General features: G+C 41.5%; 2 protein-coding genes across 2 annotated transcripts; one reads left to right on the top strand and one right to left on the bottom strand.

Moving 5' to 3' along the window:
• Nucleotides 1–874: 874 nt before the first annotated feature.
• On the top strand, nucleotides 875–11,392 carry rab4b (RAB4B, member RAS oncogene family). The gene is made up of 8 exons (XM_035623212.2): nucleotides 875–1,052; nucleotides 4,286–4,366; nucleotides 5,973–6,087; nucleotides 6,291–6,353; nucleotides 7,637–7,791; nucleotides 7,909–8,004; nucleotides 8,156–8,325; nucleotides 8,989–11,392. Exons 1-7 carry the CDS (start codon nucleotides 1,037–1,039, stop codon nucleotides 8,269–8,271), a joined length of 642 nt encoding a protein of 213 aa, XP_035479105.1. The 5' UTR covers nucleotides 875–1,036; the 3' UTR covers nucleotides 8,272–8,325; nucleotides 8,989–11,392.
• A 712-nt stretch (nucleotides 11,393–12,104) lies between these two features.
• On the bottom strand, nucleotides 12,105–17,827 carry ap2s1 (adaptor related protein complex 2 subunit sigma 1). Its single transcript, XM_035623317.1, has 5 exons — nucleotides 17,669–17,827; nucleotides 16,316–16,465; nucleotides 15,778–15,891; nucleotides 14,555–14,614; nucleotides 12,105–13,527 (listed from the first exon to the last, which is right to left on the bottom strand). Exons 1-5 carry the CDS (start codon nucleotides 17,669–17,671, stop codon nucleotides 13,426–13,428), a joined length of 429 nt encoding a protein of 142 aa, XP_035479210.1. The 5' UTR covers nucleotides 17,672–17,827; the 3' UTR covers nucleotides 12,105–13,425.
• Nucleotides 17,828–19,221: the final 1,394 nt, after the last annotated feature.

Here is a 19,221-nt window from a genome sequence, read left to right on the forward strand (position 1 = left end):
GGCTCTCTCCAGAAGTGTGTGCCTGCGTGCATGTGTGTGTGTGTGTGTGTGTGTAAGTATGGAAAGGTGATGAATGAATAAGCAAAGAACAAGAAAAGAGATACCTAATTCCTCTAAAACTTCAAAAGCCTTTCCAGGGAAAAGCAGTTATCTCTTTGCCAAAGACACCATATTCATGCATAAATCCCTATGCCACAAATTGTACATGTACTGATTGCTTTTATAATACAACTGTATTATAAAAGTGAATAAAAAATGTGTCCCATAAAGTGTAGGGCTCATGTTATATCACGTCATGATGAGCCTTTAACATCTAAAAAGGTTCGCCTCTGCACTTGATGCTGTCCCTCGAAAATGCAGGCCCCACGTCCCTTTAGCTTTGCCTGCCACCTAGTGGCTCGTTATTGCACCTACACACACGAGCGCGCGCGCGCGCGCACACAGACACACACACACACACACACACACACACAGACACTATATATATGTGTGTTTGTATATACTGTACATGTGTGTGTGTGTTTGTGTGTGTGTGTGTGTGTGTGTGTGTGTGTGTGTGTGTATTTACATTTTTGAAATATATATGTGTGTGTGTGTTTATATAAAATTTTGAAAGCTGAAGAATACAATAATTGTAAATTGGCCAATTTGATAGAGTTTTCGATTGTATCTGAAGGGGTATTGAGGTTGTCTGTGACGCATACCACGATTACATCACGATTAAATGACATGTCTCTAATTTCGAAGAACAACTCACTTATTTTTCTTTAACTTTGTCGTGTTGGTTGTTCTTACTCACTCCCCAAGAACTCCAAACTCCTACATTACTCAACAGCACCTGAACGCCACGACAGACGCCGAATGACGTAGCACGCAGCGTCTGCATTTGGTGTTGGTCGGAGCGGAGGAAGCGAAAACCTCTAGCATCGTAGATAAACATCCAGGAGAGGTGTGAACGCCAGCGAGCACACAGCTGTCACAGCGCCGAGACAACGACACCGGGTCCGCAACAGTCCTCCAGACAGCGACGGTCGACATGTCGGAGACATACGGTACGTGTGTGCCGGGCGGCAGGTTGCAAATGTCATGTTTGCTAGCTGCTCTGCGATAGACTGGCGTGTAGCGACGCTGCTAGTTAGCTGACTACATGGTATGGTTAGCTTAGCTTAGCTTAGCTTAGCTAAAATAAGCTACTGGCTTACAGACCACTTCATCATGCCTGCGGGGTTGTTTTTGCTTTGTAGTGATGAATTACCGTTGCTGCTGGCGTTTCATTCAAAGACTGGTATGGTTTGAAGGGATTAGCTTGAATTAGCTTGACACTTCTCTATCATACGATGGCGAAGTGCTCTGCTTCCTTAAACGGTAACTAACATGAGCAAACAGACGGCGAGTCAGCCAGGTAAAAAGTTGGCCGAACTTCACACACACACACGCACACACACACACACACACACACACACACACACACACACACACACACACACACACACACTTGCACAGCTTCAATGTTGATATGTGAAGGACGTGTCTGCAGACACAGGTAACCTGAGCAGGTTGGAACAGAAAGTGACTGGGCGACCTTGCACAAGCTGCTAGATTGTTTGCTTTTAGTCTCGGGGCTGTGTTTGTGTTTCATGTGAAGGGTAGATATTCCTGTTTGAGGTAGTTGAATAAGCTGTGGCTCATCAGCCCCAAGTCACCTACAGTGTGCAGCCGCAGCAGCAGCTGTTAGGTGCGTCATTCGTCTCTGCCAATTCTCTTCGCATCCTGAATCCAAGTCATTTGACTTCTCTGTTATTCAGATAATCTGCTTTCTAGCAGGAAAAAGACACGGTTGCACACGTCTGAGCACTGACCCCATGGCTGATCACCAATGCTCCTGACAGAAATAACTACAATCTGAACTGTACTTTGTTTTTGGGCCCGACGTCGATACAAATTTTGGTATTAATATTTAGTTACATTCAAAATGGAGAAGGATGAGGTAATTTTTTCTCAACTTTTCAACAATGGATTTCACAAGTTAGTTGCCAAGACACCGCTGGACTCCAAGTCACCACCTGGGCCGTGATGCAGCAGACTGCTGCAAACAGTACTGACAAAATGTGTCAGAGTGTGTAATGCAGTTGTATACTAGCCAGAGTTTTCATATTGGACAACATATTTGTCTGTTCCCATATATATGTGATAGGAAATAACATCAGCCGGCCATGGTCGGGCTCTAGGAATTACTATTCTAACTATTTATGACTCTGCCTGATAGTATATTGATAGCACAATAGGTCTGACACAATAGACCCAGTTGTTTTGAAACTGCACGCTTTCATCCTCTCTCTCTCTGTCTCTCTCTCTCCATCTCTCCATCTGTTTCTACTTGTTCCCTGTCTCCCTGGTTCCTTGTATGAAACTTCATCCCAGTGGGGAGTATTTGTGTTAAAGTGGCAGCACTAATGGTAGCTGTAATAGCCTCTTATTGATTTCTGTCTCAGTCTCCTGTGCTGTCTCTTCTCCAGCAGGGCCAGTGATGGAAATGGTAAAAAAAAGTATTATGAATACTAGTGCAAAATGTGTCTACTACACCAGCTTCTGAAATGGAAGGATTAACAGCTTTTCTATGCGATATATAATGGTAAACACGAGTCAGTATCTCAACTTTTTTCACCGTGGACTGTGTGGGAAGAGTTTTTTTATTAAGTTAATAAGAAGTAGTTTTTCTGTGCAGAATGGAGGAAACAGCAGAATGAGCAGATATAACCCACAGGTAGATTAGGGCATGAGTTGACACAGTGTTAGTGAATGCAGATAACAGTTTGTCTGTTCCCTAAGGGTTTATTTAATATTGATGTGTGAAAAATCAACAACCTTAAAACCCTTTCAAGGCTGCTGTTAAGAGGGCAACACTACATGCAGGCTTTGACATATTGACAGCTTGTTTGTTTTATGCAGATCTCGCGTGGGAATGTGATGTGAGATGCTGAAAAGCTGAAATGTAGCTGTTAACATTTGAATCTGTCAGTTCCGCTGTCATCGTGGCCCTTGGAAATGTGTGGTTGAGGTGTAATACTGACTGCTGTTGTAGAACAAAACTGTTGCCGTTTGTTAGTTACCATGAATGTGTCGTCTCTGTGTTGATGCTTGAGAAAAAACACCCACCTCAACAAACAAAGGTGCAACATAAACTGCCGATGAGGTGGCTCCGAGCATTACTTGGGTAAATGTGACAAGGGAACTAGAGATCAATCTCATCCGCCTTTCTTTCTTTTTTTTTCTCAATCACTGTGTCTGTTAACCTTGTTTTTAGCTGCATATTCACAGGATGTTCACCTGGCGGGTGAGCTCTACACTAATCATTTGCCTGGCCTGCACTTCTGCCTACAGAGCTAAAGCCTCAAAAGAACATTACACGCTGCATTCAAATTCCAACTGAAGCAGACTCTCCAAAGGAAAGGTGTAATTTAGTATATGGACTGTATTTATATAGCGTTTTTCTAGTGTTATTGACCACTCAAAGCACTTTACAGTACAATTTACATTCACTCATCACACACATTGACATTGCTATTTATCGCGCGTTTTCTGTCACATTCATACACTGCAGGAAAAGGCAATTTAGGTTTAAGTGTCTAGCCCAAGGATACCTCGGCATGCGGACTGGGGTATGATGGGATCAGTCCTACGACCTTCTGGTTAGTGGACAACCGCCTCTACCCCCTGAGCCACAGCTTCCAGCAGTATTTCTCACATTCGCAGGGAAACACAACCACTCCTGAATTTTCTGTTATTCTTTCCCTGTATACATTAAGACTCTCATGTTTCATATCTTCTGGATCTGGTCAGAACTCCAGTTCAGCCTACGCATGTAAATGCCGCTTGCACTATCTTTGGTTACGGCAAAAAAGACTGTCTGTGCTGGCCTTGCATGTCAGGGTCCCAGGTCATTCTGCCATTCTACGTTTTACGCCCACACTCCAAAACAACAACATCTGTACAACCAGCTGGCCATGGTCATTCAATCCCTCTGAGGCAGTTTCCCTTCACCTCAGATAAACGAGCATGCTAAATTGGAATCAGAAGTAGCATGTTATACCGATTACACGCAAGGCTTTGTGATGAGGAGGCTAATTTGAGGGTGTTGAATACTGTGGAAGAAGTAGCTTATTGGGATTAAGAGGAAAGCTAAGGATTGTCTCTGAGGATGGAAGTGCAAAGAGCAGCAGGCTCTCTGATTCTCCCCCTGACGTCTGCGTTGCATTGATCTCTTCCCCCTCTCCTCTGCTTTCAGACTTCCTGTTTAAGTTCCTGGTGATTGGCAGTGCTGGGACTGGGAAATCCTGCCTCCTTCACCAGTTCATTGAGAACAAGTGTAAGTGTATTTCTTCTTTAAAGCCAATTAGTGAATTCATGATTGTGTTATGACACAGAAATGGACACGGTCATTAATTAGTGTCACAGATTTTGTGTGTTGCACACATTATTTAAACCCTCACTCTCTCCTGTGGGGTTAATTTGTCAACTAGTTCCTCCTGAGAAAGTTATTCAAACTGAAGTAGATCATTATTGAGCCAGTAAAAGACAACACATGACACCAAAGTCCTTGGCTTAGACAGGACCTGGAAAGTAAACAAACGCCAAATGTTTTTAATTCCTGATTAAATTTAGCTGTTTAAACTTCCACTTTCTGTCTTGTGAAATCCAGTAAAACACCCCTACAAACAATGACATCAAAAAGTGCCTTGGATCCACACCTCTCTGACAGTGTAAACCAAACAGAACATTATTACCTCGCAAAATCATGATTTATTGCAAGGTTGTTGTATTGGATTGCATTAAATTGTGCAAGTGCAGCTAATTAACCCTGTACCTCAGTGTATCATAATAATTAATGAACTGTTAAGCTTCAAATATGTTGATAAGTAAGATAAACGGTAAGTAACCTGTGATGATGACTTAAAAGTAAAACCTTTTTTTAACCTAATGTAGAAAAATTAAGAACAGAAACAAGTGTGATCTTTATTGTAAGTGGGCTAAAAATCCACATTTGTGCGTTATGAGTACACCGAGACACACACACACTCACAAACATGCTTGTATTCATTTGATTAAAGGTGTGTTAGGTGTCTGTGCTGTCAGTAGAGAGAGAGGGATTGAGGGAGGGGAAGTTGACAGTGCTTTTCTCATCTAGACTTCTTTTAGTCTAAACATGTATAATGTTTGAAGATCAAACTGCTTAATCTTTTAAACAAGCATAACACACCAACATATTAAAGAGCAGAAGTAAGGGACTGGGAGCAGAGTGGAACGTCTGAAGGCGTGTCTTTATAAGACACATTTTGAAAGGGGGAGGAAAAGGCACACCCTGCACGCGTTTTATACAGGTAACTATATTTATATAAACTATATATAATATATTTGTCCCACTAGAGTTTCATAATGATAGTAAACAATTTTACACAATATAGAAGATCTATAACTTGGTGTTTTGAACTGTTTGCTTATTTGTCGAGCTGTGTGCAGAGCCCTAAGCTTCTCGCTCTCTCACACAAAACACAGACCATATTGCGGCAGTGAGAGAAATCTCAGCTGCATCAGTGCTCTGTTAAAACATCCATAAAGTTTTTACCATACTTGGCAGGCAACGAATGGTTCCAATTCTGTCGATACTGCTTTTCGCTGTGCAAGTTCACGCAACAGGCTCTCAGCAGGCAGACCTCGGCTCAACACCGACCCTGCTCTGTATGAGTGTACTTTGTGCAAGTGTCGTCCCCAGGACTAATCAGGAAAATCAGTTTATGTGTCCTCGACTTATTTTGTCCACACACACACAGAGAGACAGAGACGGGTGAAAACCAAACCCTGCTCCCTGCTATGCCTGCATGCTGGGTAATAAATCATTTTCCTGAAATTGTGCAAATGAAGTTGCTCTGCTTGACTCACATTCTCAAATTTTTCACTATGCGCTCCTGTTGCAGTCAAACAGGACTCCAACCACACCATCGGCGTTGAGTTTGGTTCCAGAGTGGTGAACGTCGGCGGAAAGACGGTCAAACTGCAGATCTGGGACACGGCTGGGCAGGAACGATTCCGGTAACGACCTACAGTTTTTCCTGCTGAGGGTTTGGTAAACTTTTGTTGTAATTCAAGGTTAACATGAACTACAGAGCAGGGAGCATAAACGCTGACTGATGACAATACAGTTTCTCACTCATCTTTCCGGGCCAAATTTCACCAGCTGATTTTGATATTGTTGATGAATTATTTTAACCAGGATTTCTGCATTTTGTCCACAGTTCTGTCACGCGCAGCTATTACAGAGGAGCAGCTGGAGCACTCCTTGTCTATGACATTACCAGGTAAAACAATCACTACACCTACTGTCCATTTGCCTTTCCATAAATTATTCCTTTTGTGAAACAGAATTTACATTTACAAACCATTTAACTTATCCATGTTGTTGCTATACACACAAGCATCTTAAATTATTTCCCAGGATTAACTTTTTTTTCTTCATAAAATGGCAAAATAGCTGTTAAGCTACCAAAAAACCTGACAAAACACAACATTGTGTTTAGCATAGCCCTCTACCAGACATTCACAGGACTGATATTTTGAACTGCTGAAATTGGATCTGGCTGAACTTGAAATTGAAATTTACTGACCCGTGCAGCTTAACTGTAAATAGTATTTAATTTTATTGACTTTAATTTTCATAAGCACCTACAATATGTTGTTGTTTTTAGTCTTGGTCGTGTGAAAAACTGTAGTATGTCCATTTCGCCTCCACACATTGTGCAGTTCTGTGACTGATATGTACCGGGACCCGTAGAGTGAGATATGAATGCCAGAATCCACTCACAGGCTTAGGGTTGCATTAGAGTGGTTGTGAAATTGAGATGGAGTGTACGCAGTGATGCAGGGAGACAGCAATGTAATACAGTTTGTGTTTGTGGGACTATATTGTCTTTTGTGAAGCGGAGGGGGATTGAGTCCAAACATATCTCTCTGCTCACTTTGCTGAGCCACTCCCTTCAGCGGCTCACCTCACTGGCCTCATGTTACCATGGACACCAGCGTTCTGTCTCCGTGGTGACCGGTGGCGTCAGCACAAGGAAGTTTCAATGGAAGTTGTGTTGACTCTCTTCACGCTCCAACATCGTCTTGTAGAGGCAGTCATTCGAATAACAGAGAAGTTAAATAGAAGTTTGATCAGAGCAGACTGGGCTTTTTCTTGATGGGGGGGCTTAAGATGGAAATAACCAACTGCTTGTAAGTTTCATGTGTTTTATATGTGGATACCATTTGAGGAAGTTAAGTAAAGGTCACACACATTTGAAACTTAAATAGCAGTTTTTTTTAATATGTTGAAATAGGAATTTAATATTTCCCGTACAAAGTAATAAACTGCAACAGACCTGGACAGCGGATGTGTATAGACTTGTGTTTATGTAGGCAAACATCTTCACACATGCACGTACAGTCCTCTCTTACATGAGCAGGTGACATAGGTTGTCACATGGACCCTTTAAGACTCTGCAGAATTTGAGCTCAACATATTACAGGCTGATCCTTTTCCCTCAGCAGAAAACTGGCCATTGTGCCTTTACTATATGTCCATCTGTCCCATCCTGTCTTATAGCCGTGAGACGTATAATGCCCTGACCAACTGGCTGACAGATGCACGGACACTAGCAAGCCCCAACATTGCCATTATCCTGTGTGGCAACAAGAAAGACCTGGACGCAGACAGAGAGGTGACCTTCCTCGAGGCCTCGCGCTTCGCTCAGGAGAACGGTAACCGATGTGAAAATACATTGCACATTATTTTGTTCAATTGCTTATATTCATGTTTCAAAATCCTGTTTTTTTCCCCCCATTTTAATTGTTTGTTGTATTTCCGTGTCTGTAAAGATCTGATGTTTCTAGAGACCAGTGCTCTGACGGGGGAGAACGTCGAGGAGGGTTTTCTGAAGTGCGCTCGCACCATCCTCAACAAGATAGATTCAGGTACACCTCCTTTGTCAGTTAAGCGTTTGTATGCGAGTTTGCAGACATTTGCACGTGTTTACCTGCATTAGTACACAAAGCCCTGTGGACCTAAAGGGTCCAGTGTATTTGTCTGCATTGCTGACAATATTCACTATGGTTTGTTTCAAAGGTGAATTGGACCCAGAGAGGATGGGTTCGGGTATCCAGTACGGAGATGCGTCGTTGAGGCAGCTGCGACAGCCGAGAGGGACCACCACACAGAATAAGCAGCATTGTAGTTGCTAGGGATCGGGCCCCACGCTCACCTACAGGCCCAAACAGACGAGGTGCCCCCTACAGGTCAGTGGCATGTCCTCAAATGTAACAGTGGTCCTTTCAATAAGGGTGCTTTTACACCTGACCTTTTCAGTTTAGTCCTTGAAAGGTGCCTCAGACCCAAGGTCTAACAGACCTAAATTTAATCCAATCTTAAAGATAATCTAAAGAGGTGGTCTGGGTCCGAATCAAACGGAACTATGGTTCGGTTAATTTGCAGTGTGAAAACACTTTTTATAGACAGTTCACACTTTCGGACCAATTGCAGCAAAGTTGAGAACGCATTAAACATTAGAAAAAGTAACACTGTGGTACCACATGGATGGGGAATGAGACAAAATATTTAAATTGCTTGGAATTTTAGCCTCGGATGATGATGTTTGAATGACGAGGCCGTTTTTATTTGGTGCATTAGAAATAGTGCGGAGTTACTGCACCTGAAGTCAATACCATAATGATATCACATTGGCAATGAAAATTAACGACAGGAAGCTTTTCACTCATTTTCTCCATCCAAACTGAAAGACTACTACTTCTACTCGCTGCATTGACAACAAGCCGACGTCAGACGCATGCTCGTCTCCAAACCAATCAATGTCAAGTATAGGTAGATGCGCCCCACGTGATGATGACAACAGAACGCTCGTATGTCATACATTCCTTTCTCTTCCCACATCTGGGCTCCAGGTGCTTTTTGGTGTGTGGACCCTCTCTCTGCAGTCTCACACACCTTGGATCACCTGGATGAGTGGTCGTGGAGATCTCCACAACCCCTGACCTCTGGTAAGAGCCGCTGCTTCTCACCTGATGGATTCAGCTTTGCGTCTGGAGAGGGAAACTCCCTCAGTGTGAACCCACTGGGATCAGAATGAAGAGGAGGACTCTCCTCAGTCACTTACCAGGGAAGGACAAGTCAGGGGTTGTGTGTGTGGTCTGCTGCCCTACTGTTGTTCTATCTGTGTGGGGTTTTTTTCATTCTGGTTTCAGTAGCACCTACATGCTTTCTGCATTTGCACTTCGTTATTTGTAAATTATTATTGTTCAACTATTTTACGCTTGTTCATTTTTCAGGCCGTCTGGATATGATTCATGATTAGTTTGGTCAGTGCTTTTGAGTTGAAGGCACCTGCTGATATTTAGCATTTTTATTATGTTCACTGTACTTTGTAAGTTCAGACTTTTATCCATAAGTTATAAACAGTCTAAACACGACCTCTCATGAGTAATATGAAGTCAACGTGAGCAGATTTTCGGAAATTTAAACCAGATGCTATTCAAATCTTTACAAATGTTTCTGCAGATGTTTGCTATTAATACTAAAGTCAGTGGATTCAGATAAAGCCAGACATGCCCCGATGTAACTCAGGACCCGTAGTCACTCTGAAGTATGTTATATCAAGTCTTTTGATTTTTGGTTTGCCTTAAAATGCATTGTTATGATGTATTGGCCTTTGTAATATACCTGATATTGTGGATCTATAAGTGTATTATTCCCAGTCACCATATCTCTAAACCGTCAGAGGGATTGATCCAGTCACTCCATACTACATCCATACAGTCAAGCCTGTAGGTCAGGTTGAAAGCACAAAGTAGAGAATTGTTGCTCTTTATTTTAGTCCAAAGTCTAAAATTAAAAATGTATCTTATCAGGTTCACATGTCCAGGTCCTAGTGTCTCTGGTCCTATCACAGTGAAAGATTAACAAAGCGTCATCAGTCCTTGCAAGGCTAGCAATGTTTCTGACTCCTCCTGCTGGGCTTTATCTCCACGACCTCCCTGTGGTTCATGGTGTCCTACGTGCACATGCTGCTCGAGGGACGTCACAGGAAACCACAGTTGGTTTTGCCTCGGTGCCATGTTTGGGAAACTTCCCTGCCGCCCACCCAGTTCCCTCATCGTGGCTCGACAATGAGAAATCATGCGAGGCTGTAAGTGCGCCCTTGATATTCTGTTTTCAAATTCCCAAGTACAGTAGTTTTCACTTCTGTTTGTCAAGCACAGAAGTAGCTCTGCTCTGCTGCGAGATGTTCGTCGAGCAGAGCCCGGGAGCAGAGCCCGGGAGCAGACCCCGTGTTGCCCCAAAGAGAAAGAAAGGGAATTTCCCACTCAAACACTTGACAGTTTGGTTTGTGGTGGTGATGATAGGGCAGGCTGCGAGTTAATAACCCAAACTCTTGCTCCTCCTGTCTGAACCACTGTGAGGGCAGGTCACCCCGACCCGGCCAAGAGGAAATCAAAAACAAACTGCCTGCAGGCGTATTTCTCATGTCTTCTCCTCAACTGTAAGCATGTGTCCTCCCAGATGAAACCATATGTGTTTAAGCTCTTGAGCCAGCGCACTGAAGGGAGGGACATGGTGAGTTGTATAAACATGAGATAGTACCGGATATCAAGAGGCAGATGGTTAAAAAAAATGTTTTTATGAGATATTGACATTGTGTGATGGTTTGTCTCCTTCTGCAAGTGCACTTTTACTTTTGAATTTTCATTTTTTTGTTTTGTTTATATGCTGTAACTATAGAATTTTACGTTTTATTGTACTTAGAACTGTATACTGTAATAAAGATTCTAATTGTAGATGTCATAATTTCTTACCAAATAACAACAGAGTCTTAATTTCATTTGAAAAAAATGTTTTCCTGCTGCCCAAGGTTGGATTTGTTTATTAGTAAGGATGAGAGGATGTTGACTTCCTGAGCTGCAGTAACTCATGGTCACAACTGCAGTCATATCATCTATATGCAGTTATCGAGTCATCTAAACAGCTGACTACTGTCGAGCCAGAGTGAGCTTGCATTCATTCGTATGTATTTATTGTACAGTTCATAATTGCTCATCACAATAGCCATATGATAAACCTTATTTTCATACTTCCCTCTGGTCTGGATTCAGTCATGTGATGAATGCAATCCAACTGTTTTTGCTTAGTAACTAATGTCATTATCAACCTTAAAACTACTGTACAATCTCCGGTAACCTATGCTGTAAATAAGATTTGTCTATTGTGGGTGAGTGTTGCTCATTGATTATAATGATTATGCAAATTCCCAGTAAACTGCTTGTTTTTTCAAGTAAACACCTGTCAACTGGATTCTAATGTTCGTGTCTGTCTCGTCTCAAAGCCGCTGCAGGTTCTGTTTGTTGCACGAGGTGGTTAAAGGAAGCGCAACTGATTATGAATGTTGATCAATGTCACTTCTTTCTTGGGGAGCGCGATTGCGAGCAACAGCTTATTCCACATCAGCTTCATAGCACCACTGAGGTAAAGGGACCCTTCACTTTAACAATTGAATCCATGTTCATGATTTATTTGCCTCATCTTCCATTGTTCAGTCAGGGTGAGGTTAGGATATCAGAGGACTCTTGTGATGAAGAGTAAATGCCCTCTGTGTCCAATCGTCTGGATTTATGTTTCCGGGTCGATGGAGTAACGGCTAGAGTGGCTTAATGTAGCAGATGTGGATGTATCGACTGATTTATTGATCCGAGACAGGCTGTCGGGATGACCTCATAACTACAAGGCATAATTTACTGTGGCAAAAGCGGATGTTTTACCACTAGATGGTGCCAAAGTATTGAACAGCCAAATCTCCAGCTCCTATAGGACTGACACCATCTAGTAGGGTTCAGTCAATTGTTTCCTTGAAGTCCTGTCAAAAGCTAATACACACTGAATACTTACCAAGAAAGAACTATATTAAATAAGAATATTTAGTACCAGATTTTAACGAAACTTTTCAGACAAAATGACAATGTCAAGATCCAATTTTAAGCAAATTTCCAAGAAAATGGATGAGAAACAGTTTATGTATCACGTCATCTGTTTTATTATTTACATATAATGGGATCTAATATTGTGGGAAGTCAAATGGGAGACGATACACACACACATCTTCCGCCAATAAACACAGGTGGATGAGGGGAAGCGGTTCATAATTCACTAATAACATATAATCATGAAATAAAAAAATACAAGAGTTTAACAACATTGACATTTGAAACAACCTCTGAGGGGATGTTGGTCAATTAGAGTATGTGACAAGTAATTTCATAAACATTTAAGTCCGGCAGAGTTTTGGCCTTTTTTCTTTTGTCATGTTCATGAGGCTTCTAAGAGGAATTTTAAAAAACTGTTTATTTTATGGACCTTAAACACATGGATACCGCTCAGACCATATTGTGAACAGAAAACCACACACACTGTATGTACATACCATAAACACACACCGTCTACGCCCTGGTCTTATTCCGTTGAGTGCATTTGTGTTTTAAGTGTGACCAACAAGCACCATTTAATATAAGAGCTATCTTTTTTTTGTTTTAATGTTATGAAAACTATTACAGAAGCCATCTTGAGCTGATACAACTTCTCCATTTGTCATCATTAGCCACGAGAAGACCTGGCACGGCACAGGTTGCCATAACACACCGTCAAAATGGCCCTCATCCCAAGTACACTCCAGTCGATTATAAACGAGCTGGGTCAATCGCTCTAAAGAGCTTTCTACTTGTAGTTTGCTTGTACTGTGATCCAGGTATAAAAATGCAGAGTAGCCTTGGAGAGCCTCAACTCTTACAAGGATCTTTCCTTGCATGGTTTCATAGAAATTTGCAGCCGGGTGGTTGTAAGTTCTCAATGCAAATCAGATCATTACAGGCGTGTCTGTATACATGGTGCTTGTTAGTTACAGTAGTGCCATTAAATGAGTGTTGAGGTTAATAAAGGGAGATGGAGGAGGGCACAAGAGAGCAGAGCCAAACTCAATAAGAGATAAATGCAACGACTAACTACATGAAATAACTCATTTCTTGGGCCTCTGGCTTTGGGGGAAATAGCCCAATACAAAGCTGACTGTAACGCAGGCTGTATATGAAATGTCGACATGTTGAAATGTGCAGCCTTTGTATCGGGTCACTTCATTAGGAGAACAATACATACAGAGTATTTTAACATATAGATTGCCGTGACAAAGTTTTACTTGACTTCTACATTATATATCCATATGTAAACAATATTGTGTATTTCTATTTCTAAAATAACCCCCTCCTGAAGTTCTGATAGTGTTGGTGGGCTTTTCCAGGTGCCAGGGCAGCAGATTGGTTTGAAGGATGGTCGTCCGGTTTCTACTCAAGCGACTGGAGCATGAGGAGCTGCTTAAGGACCTTGGTCTGACTAGTCTCCCTGATCTCTCCGGCGAGGAACATCTCATCCACCACCGTGTACACCTAACAGTGCAGAGAGAGAGGGGAAGTTTGTGGCAATTAAGGGCTAAGACACGAGTAGAGAAACCACGTGTGGTTCTGTTGTAACACATGTCGAGGTTTCTGCACCCAACTGCACCTCTGTGTCATCAAATTGTAATAATAACTGGTGGATGACTAAACAAAGGGAGTATCCAAAATTAGCACACGTGATGAATATGACTAGAGGAATCAGTCTACCACTGACTGACTGACTGACTGACTGACTGACTGACTCTCTCTCACACACACACACACACACACACACACACACACACACACACACACACACACACACACACACACACACACACACACACACACACACACACACACACACACACACACACACACACACACACACACACACACACACACACACACACCTGAGAGAAGTGGGTGACTGGGCTTTAGAAAACTTTTTCCCCCCTTGGAGCAGGAATATGCATGTTAAAATTTTTCCAAAATGGCTGTTGTCCTGAAACCGGCGATTTATACGAGGTTCCTGGGACAATAACTGCCTCAGCCAATCAAAGTTTGTTACATCACCACGTTGGTCTCAGGACAGCAGCCATGTCTTGGCAAAATCAGTACATGAGAGGAATACATGAGCAGATTTGAAGGAGAGGAAAGATGTGTCCAAAAAAATTTCATAATTGTTCATCTTCTGGTTATAACACTGCACCAAACTACTTTGTGCTTATGCTTTGAGTTAAGCGTGTGGGTGGATGTTCACACGCCGTAGCTAATGAGCGGCAGCAGGGGGGGGGGGGGGTTCACAGGTGTTGGCTGCGTAGCGTTTATTTCTATGAAAAACAGGATAATTGAGATGGCTCTCACCGAATTAGTGGTGATTTTTGATTGTAAATATTACATCTGTTGCCATGGTATTGTAAGGGAAGAAATATTCTGGAATGACTCCTATCCGCCTCTGCTCTTCCTGTTTGATCGAGGTGTTGATTTAAGTCATCTGAAAATCTCACGAGGCAAAGATCGTCTCTGGTTTCCTTACCTTGTAGAAGTTGAACACGAGGTCCAGTTCACACACGTTGTGAAAATATTCGTTTAGCACCTTACAGGAAAGACAAGGACAGTGAAACATTTAAAGTTTTGATTTTAATCACAAAAAAACAGCCAGGAGATAATCTCATAGTCTGATAATACATTAAATGAATATGTTTTAATGTTACCCTGTAGGGCAGAAATATACTGACACTGTAGAAGCAGCAGAAGCCAATTTACAACCATGTAATAACCTGATTTTTACTATAGAATTCAACAAATTAAAGTTTGTGATTCTCATCTTTTTACCAAGAGAGCTCATGTCTAAATATTGATATATAGTCATTGACGTGACCTTATCCAGAACTTAACATGAACGTGGGTGCAGTAAGTAAAGATTAAATGTAATCTAAAAAGGTTATTTCTCCTGGAGCGTGTGGAAATGTGCAACAACAAGCTAAGAACGAACAAATGACGACGGCGGTGTATTTCACAGTGCGTGTACACGCATTCCTTTATAGTCAAACATTACAACCAATGACCTTCACTCCTGAGGGCTCGGGATAGAAAACACTTTACTGTTTGTCTTAGCACTTTACAAACAGTACGATCGTACTTCAGGGTCAGTTTAAGTTGGTACCATTTGATTTTCGAAACTGAATAGGATTAGAAGGAGAAAACGCTGTCGGCAGCACTTAAACTAAGTGACAGAACGAGACACACATGAGCTGCCTAATGCCTCCACATAATAACCAGGATTCAGAATAAACAGTTGTGCTTTTTAAGTTATTATTTAAATAATAAATTAATTTGCAAATAAAATAGTAAAATAATACAGAAGAAACCTGTTGTGCAAGTATGGAATTTCTGTTATGGTGTATGGTGAGTTTTGTCATAAGGACTAAAATGGACGGTCATGCTGAACGGTGAAACTTGTTGTCTATGCAACAAGCTGATATTCCTTATTCTGAAGTAAGTGTGGAAAACACGTCTCCTCATGTTGAGCATATCACTAGTAAATTTGAATGCTGCATAAAAAACGTCTGATGAGAATGCACCCCATACATCTCACAAAAATTCCGGTTTGATGATAAGGAGAAGCAAGACAGTAGAGGACAGAAAAAAATTGAAAGAAATCATCAACAGACATTCCTGAAAATGATCGGACCATGAGAACCAAATCATCATAGTTGACTTGCTAAATCTTTACATCATGTGTTGTGTGTCAGTTACCTCCACGAAGTTGTGGATTCCCTCGAGGTATGCCAAGTTGTTATCGGTCACGTCCACACAAATGCAGAAGTACAGACCAGCATAACGCCGGTAAATGATCTTGAAGTTTCTGAACTGTGAGAACAACACAGACAAAGCCTCTCAACAATTTGGTCTCTTGTGTGTTATGACAACAGCAGCAGCTTTACTTGGGCTTAAGCTTCCCAGCTTACACAATACATCTATGAAAACGTTGGAAGAAATTGCTAAATCATTTTAAGAAAAATGGCTTACAATTTGTTTAAGTACCTAGTGGGAAAAGCTTGTGATGTGGGACACACGTGAGTTTATGAATTATTTAATAATGTGAAGTAGCCACAACACAGATCTTTAACGATAGGGTGGTTTCAGTCATTACACCGTGGTCCATAAAAGTTAGAAAAAAGATCTGGTTCAACTGAAAAAAAGTCACAAATTGGGGCATGTCACTCAACAAACCAGAAAAATTTAATAAAAACAGAACATACATGCATACAAAAGATACTGACTGATCCCATACCTCCACAAAGTTGGTGTGTTTGGCATCCCTGACAGTAACCACAGCGTGCACTTCCTCAATCAACTTCTGTTTCTCATCGTCATCAAACTGCATGTACCACTTGGCCAGTCGCGTCTTCCCTGCTCGGTTCTGAATGAGGATGAAGCGGATCTATGCGATAAAGGTAGGAAAACAGAAAGATAAAAATCTGATGGATACAGTTGTATGTCAGTTGCTTTGTGTCTACAGGATTTGACCACTGGTGGGATGTTACCAAGTACATCTAATCTGCTCAAATACATTTCACAAGGAAATATTGTACATTTCCCACTTCATTCATTTGCCATTCACAACTTATAAAGAACTTGTAAAATATGATATGTGTTATATATCAAACCCATCAATATATAAAACCAGGAGCAGAAATAATTAATTGAAAAATATTTTGATCATTTAAGTCACTTTTCATGCAGAAATGCCAAACTCTTCATTTTACAAGCTTCTCTCAAGTGATGATGTGCTGCTTTTCCTTTTAATCGTTTGAATTCTAATTGTATTGTTTGTAGGAAAAACTACAGATGATTGACAGCATGACTGATGTCTCACTGTTTTCAATCAAGAAAATAATCAGCAGATTAATCCATTTTTTTAAATCATCAGCTGCAGCCATATATGAATCAGTAAAACAAATAATTTTAATCAGTCAAAAACATAAAACGAGTTACAAATTACTAGCATCAGTAAAGGGCATTTTCTGTACCAAGTAGTTTCAATTCTGATAAATTGAACAAATGTTCTGATTTCTTAATGAAGTAATCTTACTTAGGATTGTTGAATGCAGTACTTTTAATGGAGGATTGTGAAGCTGTGTTATTTGCATTTTTACTTACAATATTACTAATACCAGATTAAATATCCGAGTTGCTAATTCATCCACGTCTGAACATTCAGGGCATTCATTTCAGCGTTAAATGAATAGTAACTGTTACTCGTTTACAATAAAGCTCACGTTAAAAGAGATTCATGTCAGGCAACTGATAGGGAGCTTTCAATGAACAGGACCGTTCTCACTGTGGATAAATACCGGCTAGCGTCGGCCTCGGGTCACTCAGCTAGCATTAGCTGAGCCGCACCCAGTCATTTTTGACAACATGATAATGCAAAACATTTGACAAAGGACAAATTATTCATATGTCATCTACTTCGACTAAGTGGTCGTTAGACTCCGTGTTAAAGCATCGGGACTTCAGATGTGTCGCCTTCGTCTAGCACGGTGAGTTAGCTAACCAGCTAGCTTTCGCTAACGTTTCCATCGGACTGAATGAAGTCGTTATCTAGAGCTAACACGCCAATGTTGAGGGAAGACATATTTACCATTTTCGTCTCCTCAATATGGACCAAAAACACCCCACGGCAGCACGTTCCTAAACAGTTATGCTACGATTTCAGATAAAAACATGAGTAATTTTCTTTCCGGCCGTTCGTCCGCTATCTCTCCAGAGCTAACCGGAAGAGCAGAGCTACGCCGAATTGCGCTGCATCATGGGGGATGTAGTTGTTGTCGTCACATTTTGGAAAACGGGGAAGGTCGTTGGGCACTACAAGAACCAGCGTCCCCCCGCTGCGACGCTGGTTGAGTCGCGCTGTGGATCACATGAGAAGAAAAGGGGACGTTACGTTACTGCTGGTTTCTGTTGCAGAAACATTTCTCATCCGTAGTGACTGAACACGAGTTTAACAAACTGTGAAGATGGATTACGAACTTTGAAAAAAAAAAGGATACCACCATACATGACTGAATCTGACCGATCACACATGCATCATCAAGAATTCTTTAAACAAACTGCCTTATTCGTATTCACCATATCAAATGTAAATCAATTATATTTTAACCACTAGTTAAAATTGTGTTTTGCTGTGTGTGTGTGTGTGTGTGTGTGTGTGTGTGTGTGTGTGTGTGTGTGTGTGAGAGAGAGAGAGAGAGAGAGTGTGTGGATACATGTTCCACGTATGTGACACTCCTATTTTCATACACTGCACAGAAAGAAAAAGCAGCAATATATATTTCCGTCCTGTTGAGGTTTCATTATGTGTGGTTGTTTTCTGCAGAGTCAGGGCCCAGAGTTTGTTTACTGGTCTGGTTGGGCAGCCAACTCACCACAGAACATCGCCCAGCAGCTTGGACAGCTCGCCTCTCTGAGTGTACAAGGCTTTTAGGGAGTCAGAGGGGGATGGGGGAGACTGAGATTGTCAGGGATTGCACAACTGTGAGTGGAGGAATGTGCCTGCCCTTGGGACCCAGAAATATTTCAGCCTCAAATACAGAGTGTTGAGGTAGGATAGGGAAAGGGAATAAAATGAAAGGGGAAACCAGCTAGTGAGTAAATGATAAGTGTGGAGTTTTTCTTCTGTAGAATGATTGCAGCTGTGTTTTCATACTGGTGTGTCCAACCCAGTGGTAATCTTTATGTGAGAATGAAGTAGCACAAATAAGCAGTGTGTGTCATAAATGAACCATATACACAATATAAAAGAATAACAGTTTTATGATGGGGCCTTTCCCATGTTGAAATAAAAAAAAACAGTGGTAGGATAAAGGGATGTAAAACAGAGGCAGATTATTCAACAGAAACTTTGACCCCTACTAATCTTGCTCTGTGTGATTGGGGTCATGCAAATATTGCTGAGAACACAGTGACCAATGCGATTGGACAGAAGCTTGTGGACTCTTGCGCACCTTGAACCCTGCCTGGCTATGTATTTACGGTCAGTCACATTTCAAACTGTCAAAGCACACAGAGCACTTTATACATCATAATTGTACACCTCATGTAGGAACATACTTATACTTACAAAAATTATGTTTTGGTTTTGCTATTAAAAAGCCCAGGAGGTTGAACAGTGGACTTTGACAGGAACTTTAAAGA

This window comes from Scophthalmus maximus, chromosome 11 (genome assembly GCF_022379125.1).
Source record: "Scophthalmus maximus strain ysfricsl-2021 chromosome 11, ASM2237912v1, whole genome shotgun sequence".
NCBI lineage: Eukaryota > Metazoa > Chordata > Actinopteri > Pleuronectiformes > Scophthalmidae > Scophthalmus > Scophthalmus maximus.

Coding starts and splice junctions, on each gene's coding strand:
- rab4b (XM_035623212.2), top strand. Junction 4,367..5,972: donor CCAGTTCATTGAGAACAAGT/GTAAGTGTATTT, acceptor CTCCTGTTGCAG/TCAAACAGGACTCCAACCAC. Junction 6,088..6,290: donor GCTGGGCAGGAACGATTCCG/GTAACGACCTAC, acceptor TTTTGTCCACAG/TTCTGTCACGCGCAGCTATT.
- ap2s1 (XM_035623317.1), bottom strand. Junction 15,892..16,315: donor AACACACCAACTTTGTGGAG/GTATGGGATCAG, acceptor TTGTTCTCACAG/TTCAGAAACTTCAAGATCAT. Junction 13,528..14,554: donor TCGTGTTCAACTTCTACAAG/GTAAGGAAACCA, acceptor CTGCACTGTTAG/GTGTACACGGTGGTGGATGA.